General features: G+C 40.9%; 1 protein-coding gene across 1 annotated transcript; it reads left to right on the top strand.

Annotated features, from left to right (window-relative positions):
• The first annotated feature begins 2,318 nt into the window (after positions 1-2,318).
• On the top strand, positions 2,319-10,771 carry LOC119418097 (E3 ubiquitin-protein ligase pellino homolog 2). The gene is made up of 7 exons (XM_037685350.1): positions 2,319-2,447; positions 6,641-6,770; positions 8,758-8,859; positions 9,445-9,642; positions 9,794-9,979; positions 10,082-10,287; positions 10,371-10,771. The coding sequence occupies exons 1-7, from the start codon at positions 2,368-2,370 to the stop codon at positions 10,753-10,755; spliced, it is 1,287 nt and encodes a 428-aa protein (XP_037541278.1). The 5' UTR covers positions 2,319-2,367; the 3' UTR covers positions 10,756-10,771.
• The last annotated feature ends 6,627 nt before the right edge of the window (positions 10,772-17,398 follow it).

Below are 17,398 nucleotides of genomic sequence, written 5' to 3'. Positions count from 1 at the left end.
AAGGAGACAGCAACTGTAAAGTAACAGAGTGAATGACCTTAATTCCAAAATGAGGTAAAAAATAAAAAAAAGAAATGCACACTCACACAACATCTGGTCTGTCCAGTTTTTATTCTGTATCTCACAGGAAAACTATGCTGGAAGAAGAACTTGTTATACGCAATGGGAAACAGAATGGATTCCTTCTGTACAAATCCATTCACAAAGGCGTGGACACTTGTTTGGTTTGTTCATGGGTCATTGTGCAAATATTTTAATTAAATGTGTGAGTGAGTGAACGCTAATTTCAATTTAGAAAGTGTTGGCTCTGAGATTTGTGCCTGTAAGCTTTTAAAGGAAAATATTTTACAATCTTTCGATAAATCTGATCACAAGGATTAAAACACATAAACTTACACACACACTGCAGACTGATGCAGAGGATTATAAAGCATCTTTCTGCCTCGTGCTGCATACAAGCTCATGTAGACCACCAGATTTACAGCTACTGTTTCAGTTTCACATAAGAGCAGCTGAAAGCTGAAAGGACTGACATTATTCTGTTCTAAAAGCCTGCAGGAAATGCTGTGCGGTCCTTGGCAGCAAAACACCAGACAAAAAGAAAAATCAGCTTACCTAATGGAGTGTGTGGCCCAAATACAGAAGCTGAAGTTCTGTTTGCAATCAAGTTGGACCTGATGTAAAGGGTTGCATATTTCTGTCATATCTTCTTTCATGCCGTGCCTCCAAAGGGTCAGTCAATGGTTTTAACAATTTGAAACCTAAACAGTAAAACAGAGAACACGTCAGTAAAATAGAGCATCCAAAATTTAGAAATAGACAGAAAACACACAAACAAAAAAAAACTGTTTCCCCTTTTGTTTTGCTGACAAATCTTTTGGAACTTAGCTGAAGTTTCACTTTAGCTGTTGTTTTACCTTTTCCACGAAAAAAAAAAAAAAAGTAAGTGTTTCACTGTGGGTTTGGCGTTCGTTTGGTAATGTCTTGTTTTTAAACTAAACATACTTCTTTGGAAAAATTTAATTTTGAGGTTCGTCAGATCAAACAAATTTTTTTTCCACATGCTTTTGAGAAATTTAATATAACTCAGCTTGGATGCTTTCCTGTTTGACAAAATTTTCTCTGCCTCACAGTCCATCGATTAATGTCACAATCAGAGCTATTCAACTTGATAGAGTGCTCCGAAGATAAATAAAGACAGTAATTAAATCACAAGGCGCCTCAATTAATTATTAGTGTGAAAGCTTGTGCATACATCTTGGAATTTTGTAGTTTTCCCCACAATTGAGTTGTACAGGATGTGTCCCAGTAAAGATGGGGAAAAAAATTAAATGAGTTATCATGATTCAGTTTTTTACATCACAAAACCCTGGCTTTTTAACAGTGGTGTGTAGACTTTTCATATCCACTGGACATATTTGCAAAGTGCAAAAAACATCCTGACTAGCTTGTTGCCCCTGCACTGCCCTCATGTGGTCACAACATTGTACTTTACTATACTTTGTGAGAAGAGCTGCATATCAGATGGGTGTTTAATGCACTTGCAGGCTCCAATGGGCCTCCCCTCTCAAATGAAATGCAGAGATGAGGCACTGTCTGCTGACCCACATCTTGCCTCCACCATTTCACTTCCCCCTCAAGAACCTCATTACGTCAGACTCTATAATGAGCCACACGACTAGTGGCACACTATATCCACATATTAAATGGAACATAATTGTTCTATTACTTTAAATACAACAGGATGCCTCCACATGCCTACAGATACTGATACCTCCTGTGTATTTGCAACCCCCAGTTTAATCTATCCAGCGTCTCATCATGGACTCGTCCATTTGCACATACACGGGGGGAGGACATTGTTAAATGCATTCACCATTTAAAATACAGTAATTTAATTTTTCATTATACAAGCTCAAAATTAAATTTTAGTTTTTTTTAAATAATAAAATACTGATTTTTGATATATATGTAGTCTTGACCCATATGTTGGTACGATTTGAAAACGACCACCCCCCCTATAATTATTGGTACGTTCTACACCCCGCCGTTAGCCGTTGTTGTACCCTATGCTACAGAACAGATTTACCGCGATACAAACTAGCTTCCCTCTGGTTTTAACCGGACGAAAAGATACTAATTTACGGGATTAAAGCTATAAAACAAAAGCCGAGAAGTCTGGGGAAACTTTCTTCAAGTGTGCCCAAACTTTGATAAGACTTGCAACCCAAAACCCCTTCCCTACAGTTTCCGAGTGTTAGCATTGTTTCATCTCACCGCTGACTACATCGTCTCTCCCACTGGACTCGCTCGGGTTTCCCCCCATTTCTTTTCGGATTTTAAATTATTTCGGAGCTGTTGAGTCTGATGAATTCACCGAAAAACGACGGAGACGACGACGTGCCCGTTAAAGAGCCGGTGAAATACGGAGAATTGATCATTTTAGGGTAAGTCTCTTCTTACGCCAACCAAATTAATTGTAAAAAAAATTGTGAGGACGCTCCGGCGTCAAATCAAATTAAATGAAACGAGCTCCAGCTGCACAGAAAGACAAAAGACATCGTGCCTGATGGGTCTTTAATCCAGTTGTAACGCTGAAGGATGCCGTGCTTCAATGCGTGATTGTAGTAAAATAGTGTGGCATCATTCGTGTTAGGAAGTAAGTTTTCAGTCCGGATGTTGTGGTATATCCTCGAACTATGTGGAAATGGTGTTCAGTCTGAATATATTGTGAGTTTGATTGTCATAGTCACAGAATGTGCCGTGGCCATGTACTATAAGGCTACTACGGGGTTTTCATCAATGGTTGTAGGGGGGCTGAGCAGCTCAGGCTGAAAATCCCAATGATGATGTCATCCTCTCCGTGGCTGCTAAAAGTAGCACTAAGGAAAAAAGAACACGTTGTCTGAAATGTGCATGCGCTTTGATCGGATGGTTTGGGTTGGTTATATTTGCGAAGTAGTAAAATGTCTCAGCCTGATGCTAAGGGATGAAGAGGAGGAGGAGAAACCCCCCGTTTACATCACAGTGGGCAGGATGTGCTGATGACAGCCACCAGCCTCCACAGCATTTCCAGCTCCACATTGTGCAAGATCTGCAGGGACCAGAAATGCCACAACATGCACACGTTTGTGCAGACACATGGCTCACAAGCCCCCACCACCACCTCTCCCCTTTTCAATGCAGAGCTTCCTGTGTGTGCGCCAAAGATTACTGACCCTGTGGTCTATCACTTCCCCTCCAGCTGAAGTGGAGTGAGGAGGCTGGCGTCCGCCTGCATCAGAATACTGATTAGCTGTGTCCCCCGCTATGTGAACACACTCCTACATGTCCAGTCGTTGGAGAATGGAAGTCCATCTTCTTTCAGTTCTAGGGTTTTATGCTGAAAAAAAATCAGTTTAAACCGCAAATGTACAAAAAATGACCGTGCCATATTTGGTTTGAACTAAAAGCACAATCACTTATGCAACCAAGCATGGTGGCAGAGTGGTGATGATTTGGGCTTGTTCTGCACCCACAGGACCTGGACACCTTGCAGTCATTGAGTCAATCACCCTCCAAAAGTTTTGGAACAGCAAGGCAAATTCCTTTGTTTTTGTTGTACAACTGAAGACATTTGGGTTTAAGATCAAAAGATGAGCATGAGACAAGAGCGTCAGCTTTTATTTTCTGGTATTTACATGTAGATGTGTTCAAGGAATTTGCCTTGCTGTTCCAATACTTTTGGAGGGGACTGTAACACCCTCTATTCCAAAGTACAGTTCTACAGTCAAACACGATGCCATCTGTGATTGCTAAATCCATGATGCAGCAGGACAATGTCCCCAAGCACAGCAGCAAATCTACAACAGAATGGCTGAAAAAACAAAGAATCAAGGTGCTGCAGAGGTCCAGTTAAATTCAACAACTCAGTCTGGTTGAATTGCTGTGGTGGGACCGTAGGAGAGCTCTGCAGACACAAAAGTCTACAAACCTCAATGAACTAAAGCAATATTATAAAGATGGGTGGGCCAAAGTTTCTCCACAACCATGTGAAAGCCAAATTAAAGTAATACAATAATAACTTAGTTATTTCTACTAAAGGTGGTTCTAAAGACTGAATCATAAACTTCACTTAGCTTTTCGTGCACATGGCTTTGTTTGGGTTTAATAAGCAATGATTGTTTTGTGCTTTTGTACACTTGTTAGATTTGAATACTTTTTTAGAAACCAGGGAAACACTAGATCTTTTATTTTAAGGAGGTGTACCTTATTTTCCCCATGACTGTATAAGACTGTCTGTGTGCACCGCTCGTGCACGTGTTAAAGCTAAAGAGATGGTGGTTTGAGCTCGCCTTGCAGGAATGATAGCCTCAAGGGTTTTAAAAGTATTTGATCTGTACTGGCTATTTAAAATTAGATAAATGATGCAGGAGCAGGTTGTTCTTTCCCCCAGTGTTTTCCGTCTATAATTCCCAACCCTGTTTTCCGGATGCATGGTTTTACTTTAGACGTGTCTGCTTGTCTGTGTGGTCGATACCTGCTTCACTGCAGGCCATATGATCTTTGCAGTGGCAGCATGCCATCACGCTTTTTTAATTAGCTGGTACATCGTCCATCCAACATGCATCACCACACATACACCCTCTTGTCCTTCTCATGAGTTTCCCATCCATAACCTGTCTGTGTTGCATTCCTCGTGTCTCACGCCCAGTCCCATCGCTGAGCCTTTCAGCATTCTAAGTGTTGACTTTGACAGAAGAAGGCCTCTGTGGTGCCTTGTCCTCAGCAAAAATAAACCCTGTGTTGGGGGGCAGATGGAGTGAATATTTCATATCATGCTTTTTGATATGTGCACATGCGTGATGCAGTCCAGAAGTGTACATCTCAAGGAGCTACTCCTCCATTTGACCCTCTGTTTGGTGGTGTTTTTCACCCGGTTCGAATGTTATCAGCCATTAAATGGTCGTTATTAGTTGTTATCATCCCCATATGTGCGGTCAGACTGCCCCTCTTGTACCTCCTAGTGGGTTTAAAGGTGCTTTGTTAGTGATGATAGTAGGCTCCAGTTTTTAGCTTTGTTATTGCTCATAATAGCTTCACGTGGTTAGGGTCTGGCGGTTAGGTTTAGGGTCTTGGTTAGGTTTAGGCACAAGGATAAGGAGGTTAAGTTTAGGGTTGGTCCTCTGGGTCAGGTGTAAGGTTAGGTTTAGGAAAAGGGTTACATAAGCTGAAAAAAAACCACTTCCTGGTTTACCCCCGTGCGACGCTGCCTATTATCAGCGATAATAACCTAGGAAAGTCTCACCGCTACATATGGGGATGATAACAACTAACAACGGCCAGTTAATGGGCTGATAACATCCGAAGCCGCTCTGTTTTTCCCCTTTTCTTTCTGTTTGCTTTATTTCACACTTCTCTACTTCTTACTTCTTTGTGCTTTTTCTTTGTCACTTTACTTTTATTTTTGCATGTGATTTTCACTCCTATCTCCTTTTTATCTTCTGTATTATGTCCAATTTTCTCGGCCTCCTTTATTCGTTATCTTATTCTGACACAGCTTAGTTTGATCTGACAGGCCAGGAGCATGACTCAGGTTAGCGCCGAGTCATGTTTCTTGATCGGACCTCTCGCTATAAACATCGCTGACACTTTCAGCTAGTTAGTTTTAAGTTTTTGTTCCAGGTAAAATAAATCATTTCCATTCCATCATCTTCATGGTTGCTCAGTCTGATTTGGCCTGAAGAGTCATGGACTTTGATTTTATTTTTCTTCCATTGCACCACAGTTGCACTCTGATCTGATCAAGTTTGAGGGCTTGTAAAGATTTTCTTGTATGCTGAGCTTTCTGAGGTCATTTTGTGGCGATCGTTGAAAACAAGCGTACTGCCTTCTGAATGAACTTGAAGTGTAGGAAATGATATTTCACACAAATTACAAAAAGAGAGGACCAATCTGCTGAAATCAGTCCATGCTAGCACTAGAAAAGGGTTGACTTACGCCTGATTGATTTTCATGTAGACATAAAAAGGCAGACATACTGTTCAAAACGGATTGCGTTATCATTATATGTCACTTTCTTTAAAATAATTTAATTTCATAGCCACTTGTTCTCCACCAAACAGCAGAGCCAAAGTAGTAATCAGAATCCTGATGGGTGCATGTTTTTATTGGTAACATAACCTTGTTAGGGTTGATTTGTGTGATGTTTTGAACAGAGGTCAGATGAAGAGTTGGCCTCTCTGGAGTAAACGTGGACTCTGAGTACAAGCTGAATGAGTCAGATCGAGTCCGTCTCATTGAGTCACAGCAGCTCGACATGATTCACAACTGACCCGAATGTGCCGCTTTATTCCATTTCAGAGTAATGAAGGCTGGATGTGCTTGATTAATGGACCTTTCGCTCTGATCCTTATTATTTTACAGACTTATTGACAGCATGACTAACTTTTAAAGAGATGACATGTACATTTAATAAGCAGATAAACTATCAGAGTTTTTAACAGCAGTAGTCATTATTTAAGCTCAGTAAAGTGGAATGTATGTTCAGTCCCTAGAGTCTGTGGTGTTCTTATCTGAAGCATTTTGTTTGTTTCTGTGCTCTGATCCTTTTTATTTATTTATTTGATTATTATTTTGGGGCTGGTTGTTTTGTCTCCAGGTACAATGGTTCTCTGCCATGTGGAGATCGTGGACGCAGAAAGAGCCGCTTTGCTCTTTACCGAATGGCCAAGGCCAACGGGGTCAAACCCAGTGCTGTGCACATCCTCAACACACCACAGGACAGCAAGGTACGCGTTTGCGTGTTGTACGTTTAAACAATGTGTAGGAGTTTCCTTCCTTTGGTCCTTTCTGGTTTGTGTCAGAGGAAGGAGGAATAATTATGCAGAAGGGTGTATGTGTTCATTTGGATGAGTGTGCATGCACAGTTGATAAAGATAAAAAGATTCATCACCATAAGGTCATTTTCACATGTTATTTAATATTTATAATTGAATGAGACTTCTACAGGGGTAGACATATGCTCTAGGTTGTCCAGCGGATGACCTCTTGACAGAGTCTGGTTGTTCGCCAACATTTTTGTTTTTGCAACTCTTACAATAAAGAAGGTTAAAAAAATCTCACAAAAAAATGCAATAAGTGTAGTGCACTATATACAAAATTTACTATACATATGTTCTCAGTCAGCCATCTTGTGGCCTGTTTGTGGTTTTCCAGCTACTGAGTGGCCGACTCTTTGAGGAGCTGCTCGAGTGGAACTTCCTTGTTCTCCTCATCCTCTTCCTTGTCATCAGACTTTGCACTCGCAGCATATTTAAGGCAGGGATTAAAGCAGAAATTTTTTTTTGACAGAACAATTTTGCACCTAGAGGCTACCCAAGCATTCAATTCAAAATACTTAATTAATCCCAAAGGGAAATTAAATGATGTTGTAACTCGTTAGCCTCATTTCATTAAGAGATGTTATACTGTATATGCTGATGGCTGTAGGCAGGAAGGATCGCTTGTAAAGGTCCACCCCACAGTGGATCCGAAGAAACTGACCACAGATGCTGTCCGATTCATCCTCCCGGACTCGGCTGGCCTCTCGGTTCTTCCAGGCTGCAGGATCGCTCAAATGCCGGGCAGAACTCCTCCCAGCAGCCTGCTGAGCTCCTCATTGCTGCAGACAGCCGGCTGCAGATGTCGGGGGCCAATCCTGGTCCTTCTGCTGTCACACGCCATTTTTCCTTCTAGTTCCAGGATCTCAGTGGTCAGACTCGAGCATAGCCGGCAGGTTGAAGGGAATGCATCTACGGTGCCTTCTTTTCAATTCATTTGAGATTTAGGACTGTAGTTGAGATATTATTTGAGCTTTGAAATGTTAATCAGCTGTTCCCAGTTGTAAAAAAAAAAACACCTTGTTACACGTCATAACAAATATCCAAAGGAAAAAAGTTTCAGTAACCCTTCCAGCTGCACAGCATCCGATACCAGAAGGAACAGTCATCACAAAAATGTGATTTACATCCAGAAAAAGAGGAATTAAAGTTTCCAAAAGCAAAATCTCAGAATGAAAGTAACAGTACAACATGCCCGAGCGGTGCAATTTTTAAATTCAAATTTTAAATTTTAAAATCACACAAGAACACATAAACACATGCAATATTTAATCTAATAAGCAAAGATTTTCAACCTGATAAATGATGGTCGATGGCTCAGTCAGTGAATGAATATACCTGAACTTTACAGTAGATGTGCGTTTAAGCTCACTTAGCATTAAATAAAGGTTGAATGAATGAATTACTGTAACTTTTCAATAGTTGGTGCTAAAAGAAAAAGTCTGTTTCTGAAAGTTTAGAAAATGCCCTTTACAGCCATTGTAGACTTATTACAACAGACTGACTCCTGCATCCCTCCTCCCACACAAACACACCATGAACAGATGAGCCCCGCCAGCTCTTGTCACCTCTTTATGAGGGAAGCAGGACGGGCAGGGAAAATCCTGGACTGTCCCAACCTAATCGAGACGATTGAAAACACATTTTTTCCACTTTCATTTTTACAGATGACAGAAATCCGTTCCAGCGACAGAGATTTTTAATCCGTGTTTGTTTCACTTGGTTGTCCACCACTCAACATCGAGGCGAGATGTGATTGTCCGAGATGAAAATAAGTTGTCTCGGACAAACGGAAACCTGCTTCTGTTTTTAATTTATTAATTTCTTTAACAGATAGGTCTAAGAAACACAATCAATTTAATTAATGATACAACTGGTTGCTGCTTTGTTGTTGCAGGCTGTCCACAGCAGAGGGCAGCACAGCATTTCTTTCACTCTGTCCCGTAACCAAACGGTGGTGGTGGAGTACTGCCATGACAACAACACTGACATGTTTCAGGTAACGCAGAAAGAAATGACATTTATGTTCTTTCAGCTAGCCTCCTTCAGTGATGACAATACTTCTGAAGGTGATGCATCTATGATCAGGAGCAGGTTTCTCCCAAAATACACTGTTATATAAGGCCATCAAAGCAATGCTAAAGTAGGTAATGTATTTGAAGTCAGACCTGTGACAGTTTGGGATTAAAAATAAAGGTTTGTGCGTAATAACTGTGTTTATTTTTGTGTCTAAAGCTCTGCTCTTATTATTCTGTTATCAGTTTCTTCAAGGAGCTGAATAAGCCCCGTGGCTCAAAGAAATCAAAGCAGGAACATTCATGGTTAAAATGTCCTTTTACTCTGAAGGAAAAGTGCACAAATACTAAAATGGAATGAAGTGCTTTATTTGCAAAGATGCTCTATAAAGAACATTGTTTTTTTTTATCTAAAGCATTTTCTTTAGTTTTGATCGTTCAGTGATGCATCTCTGTCACCACCAGCGATCAGCTCTGTTTTGTTTCTGTACATCAGTTTTGATGTAACAGTTCTTTTGTCTTTCTGAGTTATGTCGTTAGTAAAGGCAGCTCCTCCTTTTCTCCTGCAGATCGGACGCTCCACAGAAGGTCCCATTGACTTTGTGGTGACAGACACCTCTGGAGGGGGAAAGGAATGCGAGGACCCTTCCATCGCTCCCAGCACGATTTCACGTTTTGCCTGCAGAGTGGTGTGCGAGCGCAACCCACCATACACTGCACGCATTTACGCCGCAGGCTTTGACTCATCCAAAAATATCTTTCTAGGGGTGAGCAGACAGATGATGCACATTTTTGGAATCTAAATTTAAATAATGGAAAATTCTTTGAAAATACTTGACAGAGCTCTTAAATAACTTTTTGTGCAGGCAGAGTGATGGTTTAGTTTAAAAGATGGCTTATTCAGTAACTTTGTTTTAGGAAAAAGCAACCACATGGAAAAATCCCGATGGTCATATGGATGGTCTCACTACCAATGGGGTGTTGGTGATGCACCCTGAAGGTTTCCCAGAGGACCCAAAGCAGGGTCTGTGGAGGGAGATCTCTGTGTGTGGAGATGTTTATGCCCTGCGAGAAACGCGCTCCGGTCCCAGCCGAGGTCAACTGGTGAGTCTCTGCTGACTGGTTAACATCCAGCTACGGAGGTGTTGTGTGATTATTATTATTTTCCTCATAGTAAGCATCTATCTGTCTTTATGCCACCAACAGGCAGAAGGTGAGAGCAGCGCACTGCGTGATGGGTCCCTGGTGGATCTTTGCGGTGCCACCCTTTTGTGGCGGACAGGAGAAGGACTCGTGCATGCTCCCACTCTACGCCACCTGGAGGCTCTTCGTCAGGAACTGAATGCGTCCCGGCCTCAGTGTCCTGTAGGCCTCAGTACGCTGGCCTTCCCCAGTTTGCCCCGTAGCCACAGGTGGGTTGTAAAAGCAGAAGACTCTTATTTTTACACACAATGGGTGATCTTTGGACATCGTTGACGTTGATGTGTTGCTACAGCCTTGAAGAGCGTCAGCCTTGGGTTTACCTCGCCTGCGGCCACGTCTACGGACGCCATGACTGGGGCCTGAGATCCGAAGGAGTGGTAGAGTCACGAGAGGGCGAGGTCTCCACAGCCCTTCGAGAATGCCCGTTGTGCAGACGCGTGGGGATCTACGTGCCCCTGTGGCTGGGCTCTGAGCCTGCTGTGTATGTGGACGCAGGAGCTCCCACTCACGCCTTTGTTCCCTGTGGTCACGTCTGCTCAGAGAGGACAGTCAGGTACTGGGCAGAGACTCCTCTGCCCCACGGGACTCACGCATTCAGACCAGTCTGCCCCTTCTGCTCTGCTGCCCTCAGCAACCCCGGCTGGATACGGCTCATCTTCCAGAGCCCCATAGACTAACCGCTACTCCTCAGCAACCACTATCACAATAACAGGAAGCTGCCTGGGCTTCATACGAGTTGCAAACGTTGATGAGTTATAAAAGGTAATTACTTTAGAATGCTTAACATAACTGTTATCAAAGCATGCATGTTTTACACTCTCTGGTGTACAACTGCACTCTCCAACGTTGCTCTTGAATGTAGCTCAGTGCTGAAGAATCCACCTCCTTGTTTATCCTTCAGTGCTTCAACATCAGGAGGACCAATGAAAGTAAATACACCAGAATAATTTGTTCTGATATTAAGAGTATTTCCTTCCTCGTGCAGAAGTATATTTTTTTATTCCTGCCAAACGCAACACAAGTTTATTTTAATGAATACTTATATTTTAAAGGAGCTTAAATGATGCTGATTTACTCTTTTCGAACATCACCATATTAAATGACACGTCCTGAATTACTGTAAATTCCTTATTCACCAGGTCTAAACAGTTTTTGTCCTCATCAGATGACACTTTTAATACAATAAGTAGCTTTTTTTGCACACACAGAATGAATGGCCTTGACTGTCATGTTGTCAGCATTAATTTGCAAATCTTGTTCTAAATAATTTCCACAGTGGCACCTCTTGCACTTATCTGGCTGACATTTTACTACTTCCCACATTTTAAAGCTGTTTCTTACATTTGATTTATGTGCTTTCTTTATTTCATGTTTTTATTTGGTGATGCTAAAAGAAGGATCGTTACAAAGTACAATGAGGGTCTTTTGCCTCTATGGAGAAATTCAAATTCTGTGATCCATCAAGGCCAATTGGTTAGAATCAGTGGTCCCCAACCCTGTTCCTTGAGGAACACCATCCTGCATGTTTTAGTTGTTTCTCTGCTGCAACACACCTGATTCGGTGATTTATTTCCCTAAGTTTGGCAGAAGCCTGTTCCGTTCATTCAGATCAGGTGTGTTGGAGCAGAGGAACAACTAAAACATGCAGGATGGTGTTCCTCAGGGACCATGGTTGGGAACCACTGGGTTGGATATTGAAAAAGATAAATATTTATCTTGTGTAGATTTATTTTCCATATTTTGTTTTCACTATATGTTTAGCGGGAAATCTATGCACACACACACACAGACTCCTGAACTTCACCCCTTGTGTTGAAAAGAAAATTGTTCTTGTGGCTTCTCAATTAGTAGAGCGAGCACAACACACAGTGGGTTTTTCCTTTTTTAATGAAGCAAAATGAGGATAAACAAAGGAGGGGAGTGAAACCAGGTAAACTTCACTTCACAACTCTCTAAAGCAATAAAAGCACTTGTATTTATAAGCTAGATGTTGTGCTATATTTAGCCACGTGTTCGGTCAGCTGTCTAGTGCAACAGGTGAAAAGGTTTCCAGGTTTAAAGCTCAACCAGAGGTGTGTTCAGTGCCATGACTTTTTGACTGAAGTGTATGTGATGTAACCAAAGCACTAGAGTTTGAAAAATGAGCAGCCAATCATGTGACTGTTTGGTAATTCTAGTTGCATTATTGTTCTCAACATGTTTAAAGAACATTTGAACACACTTCTGGTTACTGAATTACGCTGAACAGGGTCCATGTTGATGTGATGGAGTGTCAGTAGGGTTTGATCTTGTATAACCTCAAAAAGTAAATTTGTTCTGTTTTAAAGAAAACTATTTTGTTAAAAATAGCTATGGGTTTATTTTGGGAAGTATTATTGAGTATTTCTTTTAGATGTTTAACATAAAAAACGTCAAACTATTTTTCTAACGGTTGGTTTAGTTAACTATTCCTACTCGGTGTAAGCAAGTTCTGTGTGCCCAGTTGTTATGTGGTAGGTTAGGAACCCCGTGAGTGACGAAACATCACCAACACTGTGTCCACTTACACACCGCTACAGTAAAACACCACCCAGACATAAATGTAGCCAAAAACTCCGGCTTTGTTCAGCCTTCGCTGGTGCTCATAATGAATGGTCTATATTGTGATACTATTTTTGTAACTGAGTATTATGGTGTAGCTTGGTGAAGTAGCTTGAAAAAAAATGTGCTTCTTTCAATAATAGCCTCAAGTATGAAAGATGAGAGGTAATTAATTATTCACACACGTGGAAAATTATGTGTAGTTTGCATGTGCTATACATACAGGATGTACACAACACGGTGCACGGCAGTTTGCAAACTTCTTACTCATTCTGAGACTGTACTCACAAATCAAGTCGTCTTCCGAGTCCTGGGTTGTTTAAATCACAGCAGTTTTCTTCAGGTAAAAAAGGTGGAGCCTAAAAAATGTGCTTTTACTTGATTACCTGATGGAGCTTTGTGGATGAGATCTTGTACTATGCTGGGTTTTTTTTCTTCCATCAAACAGATTCACTGCAATTTTAGCATTTGTTCATATTTTGCATTCAAACTCACCCGTAATGAAGGTGAGCGTAATACAGTCACTGGCAAAATTAAGGTGAAGCACCCTGATGCAGTGTTGCAATGACTGCACTGATTGATCCAATGGGTAATGGATTTGCTGGTTCCATGTTGTTTAGGTGTGGCACCCCCTCATGTCTGGATAGCAACAGAGTTATACAGCTGTTTCCTCTCCTGTTGCAAGGGCCTACAGCTGTTGAAGCTGACCCTCAAGATCAGGTACATCAGCTGTGGATGTTCAAGCTATTCTCACAAATGTTTGATTTAAATAAGAGTGGAGGAGCTGGCTGCCACTAGAGGACCTCACCATGTAGCACATGGTCCATAGACACACTGGCCTTGTGTGGATGCTGGTGTCCTGTTGAAGAAATGCACTGTAGTGCTGACTCAGGAGCAATGGCACATGTCAGCGCAGTATGCCATTGATGAGCTGCTGTGCAGTTGGGGTCCCCACACCATGATGTCAGGAGTAAGATTGTCTCTCCAACAGTTGGCCACTGTGACATCTGTATGTCCACTCGCCAGTCAGTTGTGAGCTACAACCTCCCAGTTTCAAGCAACCCCTATCAAACTCCATCAAGTTCTTGTAATGCCGTCTAACGTGTCTACAAGGCGTCCTTTGTGTCTGATGACTTTCACTCGCAGTTTAAGATGGCTGTCGGATGCTTCAGCAACTGCCTGATTACACGATCACTTGCACTGACGTTGTTCTAAACATGTAGCTCCTTGAAATGTAACTTTTTACACACCCATCACTGATCTAACTGTTCCAATGTTTACAAAACATGGACCATTCCATCTGGATGTTTAATCCTTTTTTTTCTTTTGTTGTTGTTTTTTGGTTTTGTTTTGTTTTTATCAGTGAATATGTTTTTAGAATAGGATATTTTGTTGTTGAACTCTGAATGCAAGATGTATTCTTCTGTGAATCAGTGATGTAGTGTTAATAATCTTTACAAGTCATGGTTAGTGCTCATGGATGGTAAGTCATTTTAGATCAATGGTATTCAGATGAGAATAGACAGCCACAAAAAAAGACCTAACCTGTGATGTATTGTTGCCTGGAGAAGTTCCTTGGGGGTGTCCTATGATGCGAGTTTATATTGGGTCAGCTGGAGATGTGGAGCTGGAAGGGAGAGTTTTTAATGTTTTGAAGGAGGCTCTTTCTGCTGGAATCAGTTGATTGTTACATAAACATTGAAGTATTAACCACATTTAAAGATTCATCACCTTCAAAGTGAAGCAGTGGGGAGTGGAGATGCAGAGGTTAGCAAAGGTGAGCCTGTGATCAGGAGGTCACTGGTTTGAATCCCCTGATCCTTGCATCAAAATGTGGATGAGAAAGGTGAAGCCCTGCCACCTGCCTACACCTCCATTTGCCCTACTCTAGGTCCTTGAGAAACTCCTGGGGTGGGATAGTGTTGGATAATTTAATTATCTAGTCATCAGCTCATTAAATAAATAGTCTACACAGGATGATCATTATCAACACAGGTTTTAAAAAACAAGCATCAAGATGTTGCATGGCGCTTCGTCTCACAGGGTCTGCTCACAGGCAGCATAAAGAAGTGTCTTTATATCAGACAGAGGCGAGGTCAAGACAACTCTGCTGTCCAGCTTAGGCTCTTGAAGTTTATCAGGTGAATGGGTCCGTGCTTCTGCAGGCTCCACTTTGCAAATACAAAACAACTCTTAACATACTCATGGTTATACAACATTTGACATTAGTAAGTGAAAAACATCCATGACCTTTACATCTCCCGTCAGAAAGCTCGGTGGTCTGTGGTTGCATCAACAACGGCATCCGATGTAAAAACAATTGATAAAATCTACAGTGCAAGTTCGCTGGATGTGACGACCCCCCAGGGAGCAGCTGAAAGGATAAAAAACCTTTAATTCAGTTTAATTAATGAGTTGATGTATTTTGAGCAGAAACGGGATGGAATGATTTGTGGAATGCCTCTTTATGTGACCTGGCACCGAGCCTCTATCTGAGCTGAGTTTTAGGTTTTGTTGAGCCCAGCTTACAAAAACAAAGCTCAGTTCTGATGAGCTTGAGTCATAGTGCACCCAGGGCCTGTTTTTTCTTTGTTTTTTTTCTAAGCTGCCTCATGTAAAACTACTCTGCTGCGTTCAAGTCATCAAAAACTAGGCTGATGGCATATGGGCTTTTCTTTAATGTTTAATTTTTTTGATTTCACAACTTCTGCTGCTTCACTTCAGGGTTTAAATATCACTAACAGGAAAAAAGTCACAACAAATACTAACTCAGTTTATAGAGTGAACTTGACCATTTCATATACAAAACATTGGATTGCTGTTCTCCCTGTTGAGACTTTCAGGCAACAAACCTACATGTATTTATTTTAAAAAAGATAACAAATTTGACTTGTTGGCTTTATCTTTAATATATTTGTGAGGAATCCCTGTTTTGTAATGCTTGTGATTGGCTTACCTTGATTCAAACGGTTGTCCTACCTCGTCTTTAAACCGAAGCAACTCGTCTCATGAGGGCAACAAGCAATCAGAAACAGAAAAGACTGTGGACAAACAGTGCACCTGCAGCTCACAAGTGAATGTAATGCACATCAGAATGGATCTGAAAGTTTCTCTAAATGTCCGGCTGAAACATAATTGTAAATATTTCTAACGGTACTGAGCGGGTACACCAGAGTATGGGTCTTTAAAATAAATGAAGGCTCCAACAGCAGCTGGTGAAAACATCTGTCAGCTGTCATTCATAAATCATGTCATATTCAATAAATTTGCTTTTAGAAAAAAAAAGTGTGACCTGTGCTGGAAAAATGAGTTGAAGTGAGCACAGGCTGCAGTGCAAAAAATAAACGACACTATGGATTTTGGCCATAATTGAGATTTATGTAAAAATGAGTCCAACGTCTAGTGATCCTGGTAAATAAAACATTTAATCTTCCTAATCTACTTTTTAAATTGAAGTTTTCTATTCCTTTTATATCTCTTTTTTTTTTAAAACTTCCTTAGAAATTGGTCATTTTTCTCTGCCATTGCCAGTGCGCCTGGAAATCCCTTCGTATGTTGTTTTCATTATTGTGAAGCTTTTTAATACAGAGCTGGAACTCCTGATGACATCATTTTCTACCAATAGAAATGGAGTTTTCAAACGGCTAACTTGCTGTCACGTGATAAATATCTAAATTTCAAAGGACTATGAATTAGTTTGAGGCTTTTGAGATGGAGAATTTTAAGATAACTCGATATGGGAAAAGTTCCTCCTTGTGGCTCATGTTTCCAGCACGGGACACACAACAACAACAACAACAACAACAAAGCATGTAACACCATTGACATGTGGATGGATGAACCGTTGCAGCACCCTCATTTGCTTCTTATTTATAGCAGCTCTTTTATGTTTCTTTACTCTTCTGTTTTACTTAAGTTTGGCATTTTCTTTTTGCTTTTTGTTTTTCCATTTAAGTTAGTGTTAGCTTTGGTGAAAACTTTAGACACAGTGTGTTAGCAGAATATTAATCTGTTTTAAACCATCAGATAATGTAAGCTCTTCCTACATGTTGTTTTTTTTACCCTACACTATTTATTATCCTCATTCCAGATGGTAAAACCTCAACCTCCTCAATGAAAAAACTCTCCTTTTATGGGGTGCTGTGAGTAGCTAAAATAGATAATAACAGCCTAAAACCTCACAATTAACAATGCATTCCTTTGAATATATCTTATGTACAGCCTGTTTTATTATTATTTTAAAACATATTCTTCTGTAATGGTTTGGTGCACAGACAATCACTATACACATGTCAATAAACGAGATAAAACAAACTTTGTGTTTCTTCTTGTTTCCTACAAGATTTGATTTAATTTGGTAAAAGAAGAAATACAGTCCTGGGTCCAGCAGAGGACGCTCAGGCCCTCGAATGCACCAGGAGGTTGCTGTGAGTTGCATCACTTCTTTAAAATAATCAACCGCCTTAATGAGCTCTCTTGGCAGCCATGTTCAGTACATCACCATGCAAATGTGACGAGGAGCTGAAAATCACGCTGCGCCTGATTTTAAATGGCAAACTCGAAAGCGTTCGCAAAGAATTTGAGATGTGAAAGAGCTGCTGAGAGTATTCAGAAGTTTACAGAAATGATGTCTGGAAGCTCGAGGAGGGGACTTTTCTTTGAAACGAGTGTTTCACAGAAATCTGAGTGGAGTTAAAGGCTGTCAGAGGATGGGGAGGAGAACACTAGAAACTATATATA

Source organism: Nematolebias whitei, chromosome 12, assembly GCF_014905685.2.
Source record: "Nematolebias whitei isolate Nwh7 chromosome 12, NemWhi1, whole genome shotgun sequence".
Classification (NCBI taxonomy): Eukaryota; Metazoa; Chordata; class Actinopteri; order Cyprinodontiformes; family Rivulidae; genus Nematolebias; species Nematolebias whitei.
The sequence above is the reverse complement of the archived record's forward strand: the minus strand, read 5'-3'. Positions and strand labels throughout refer to the sequence as shown.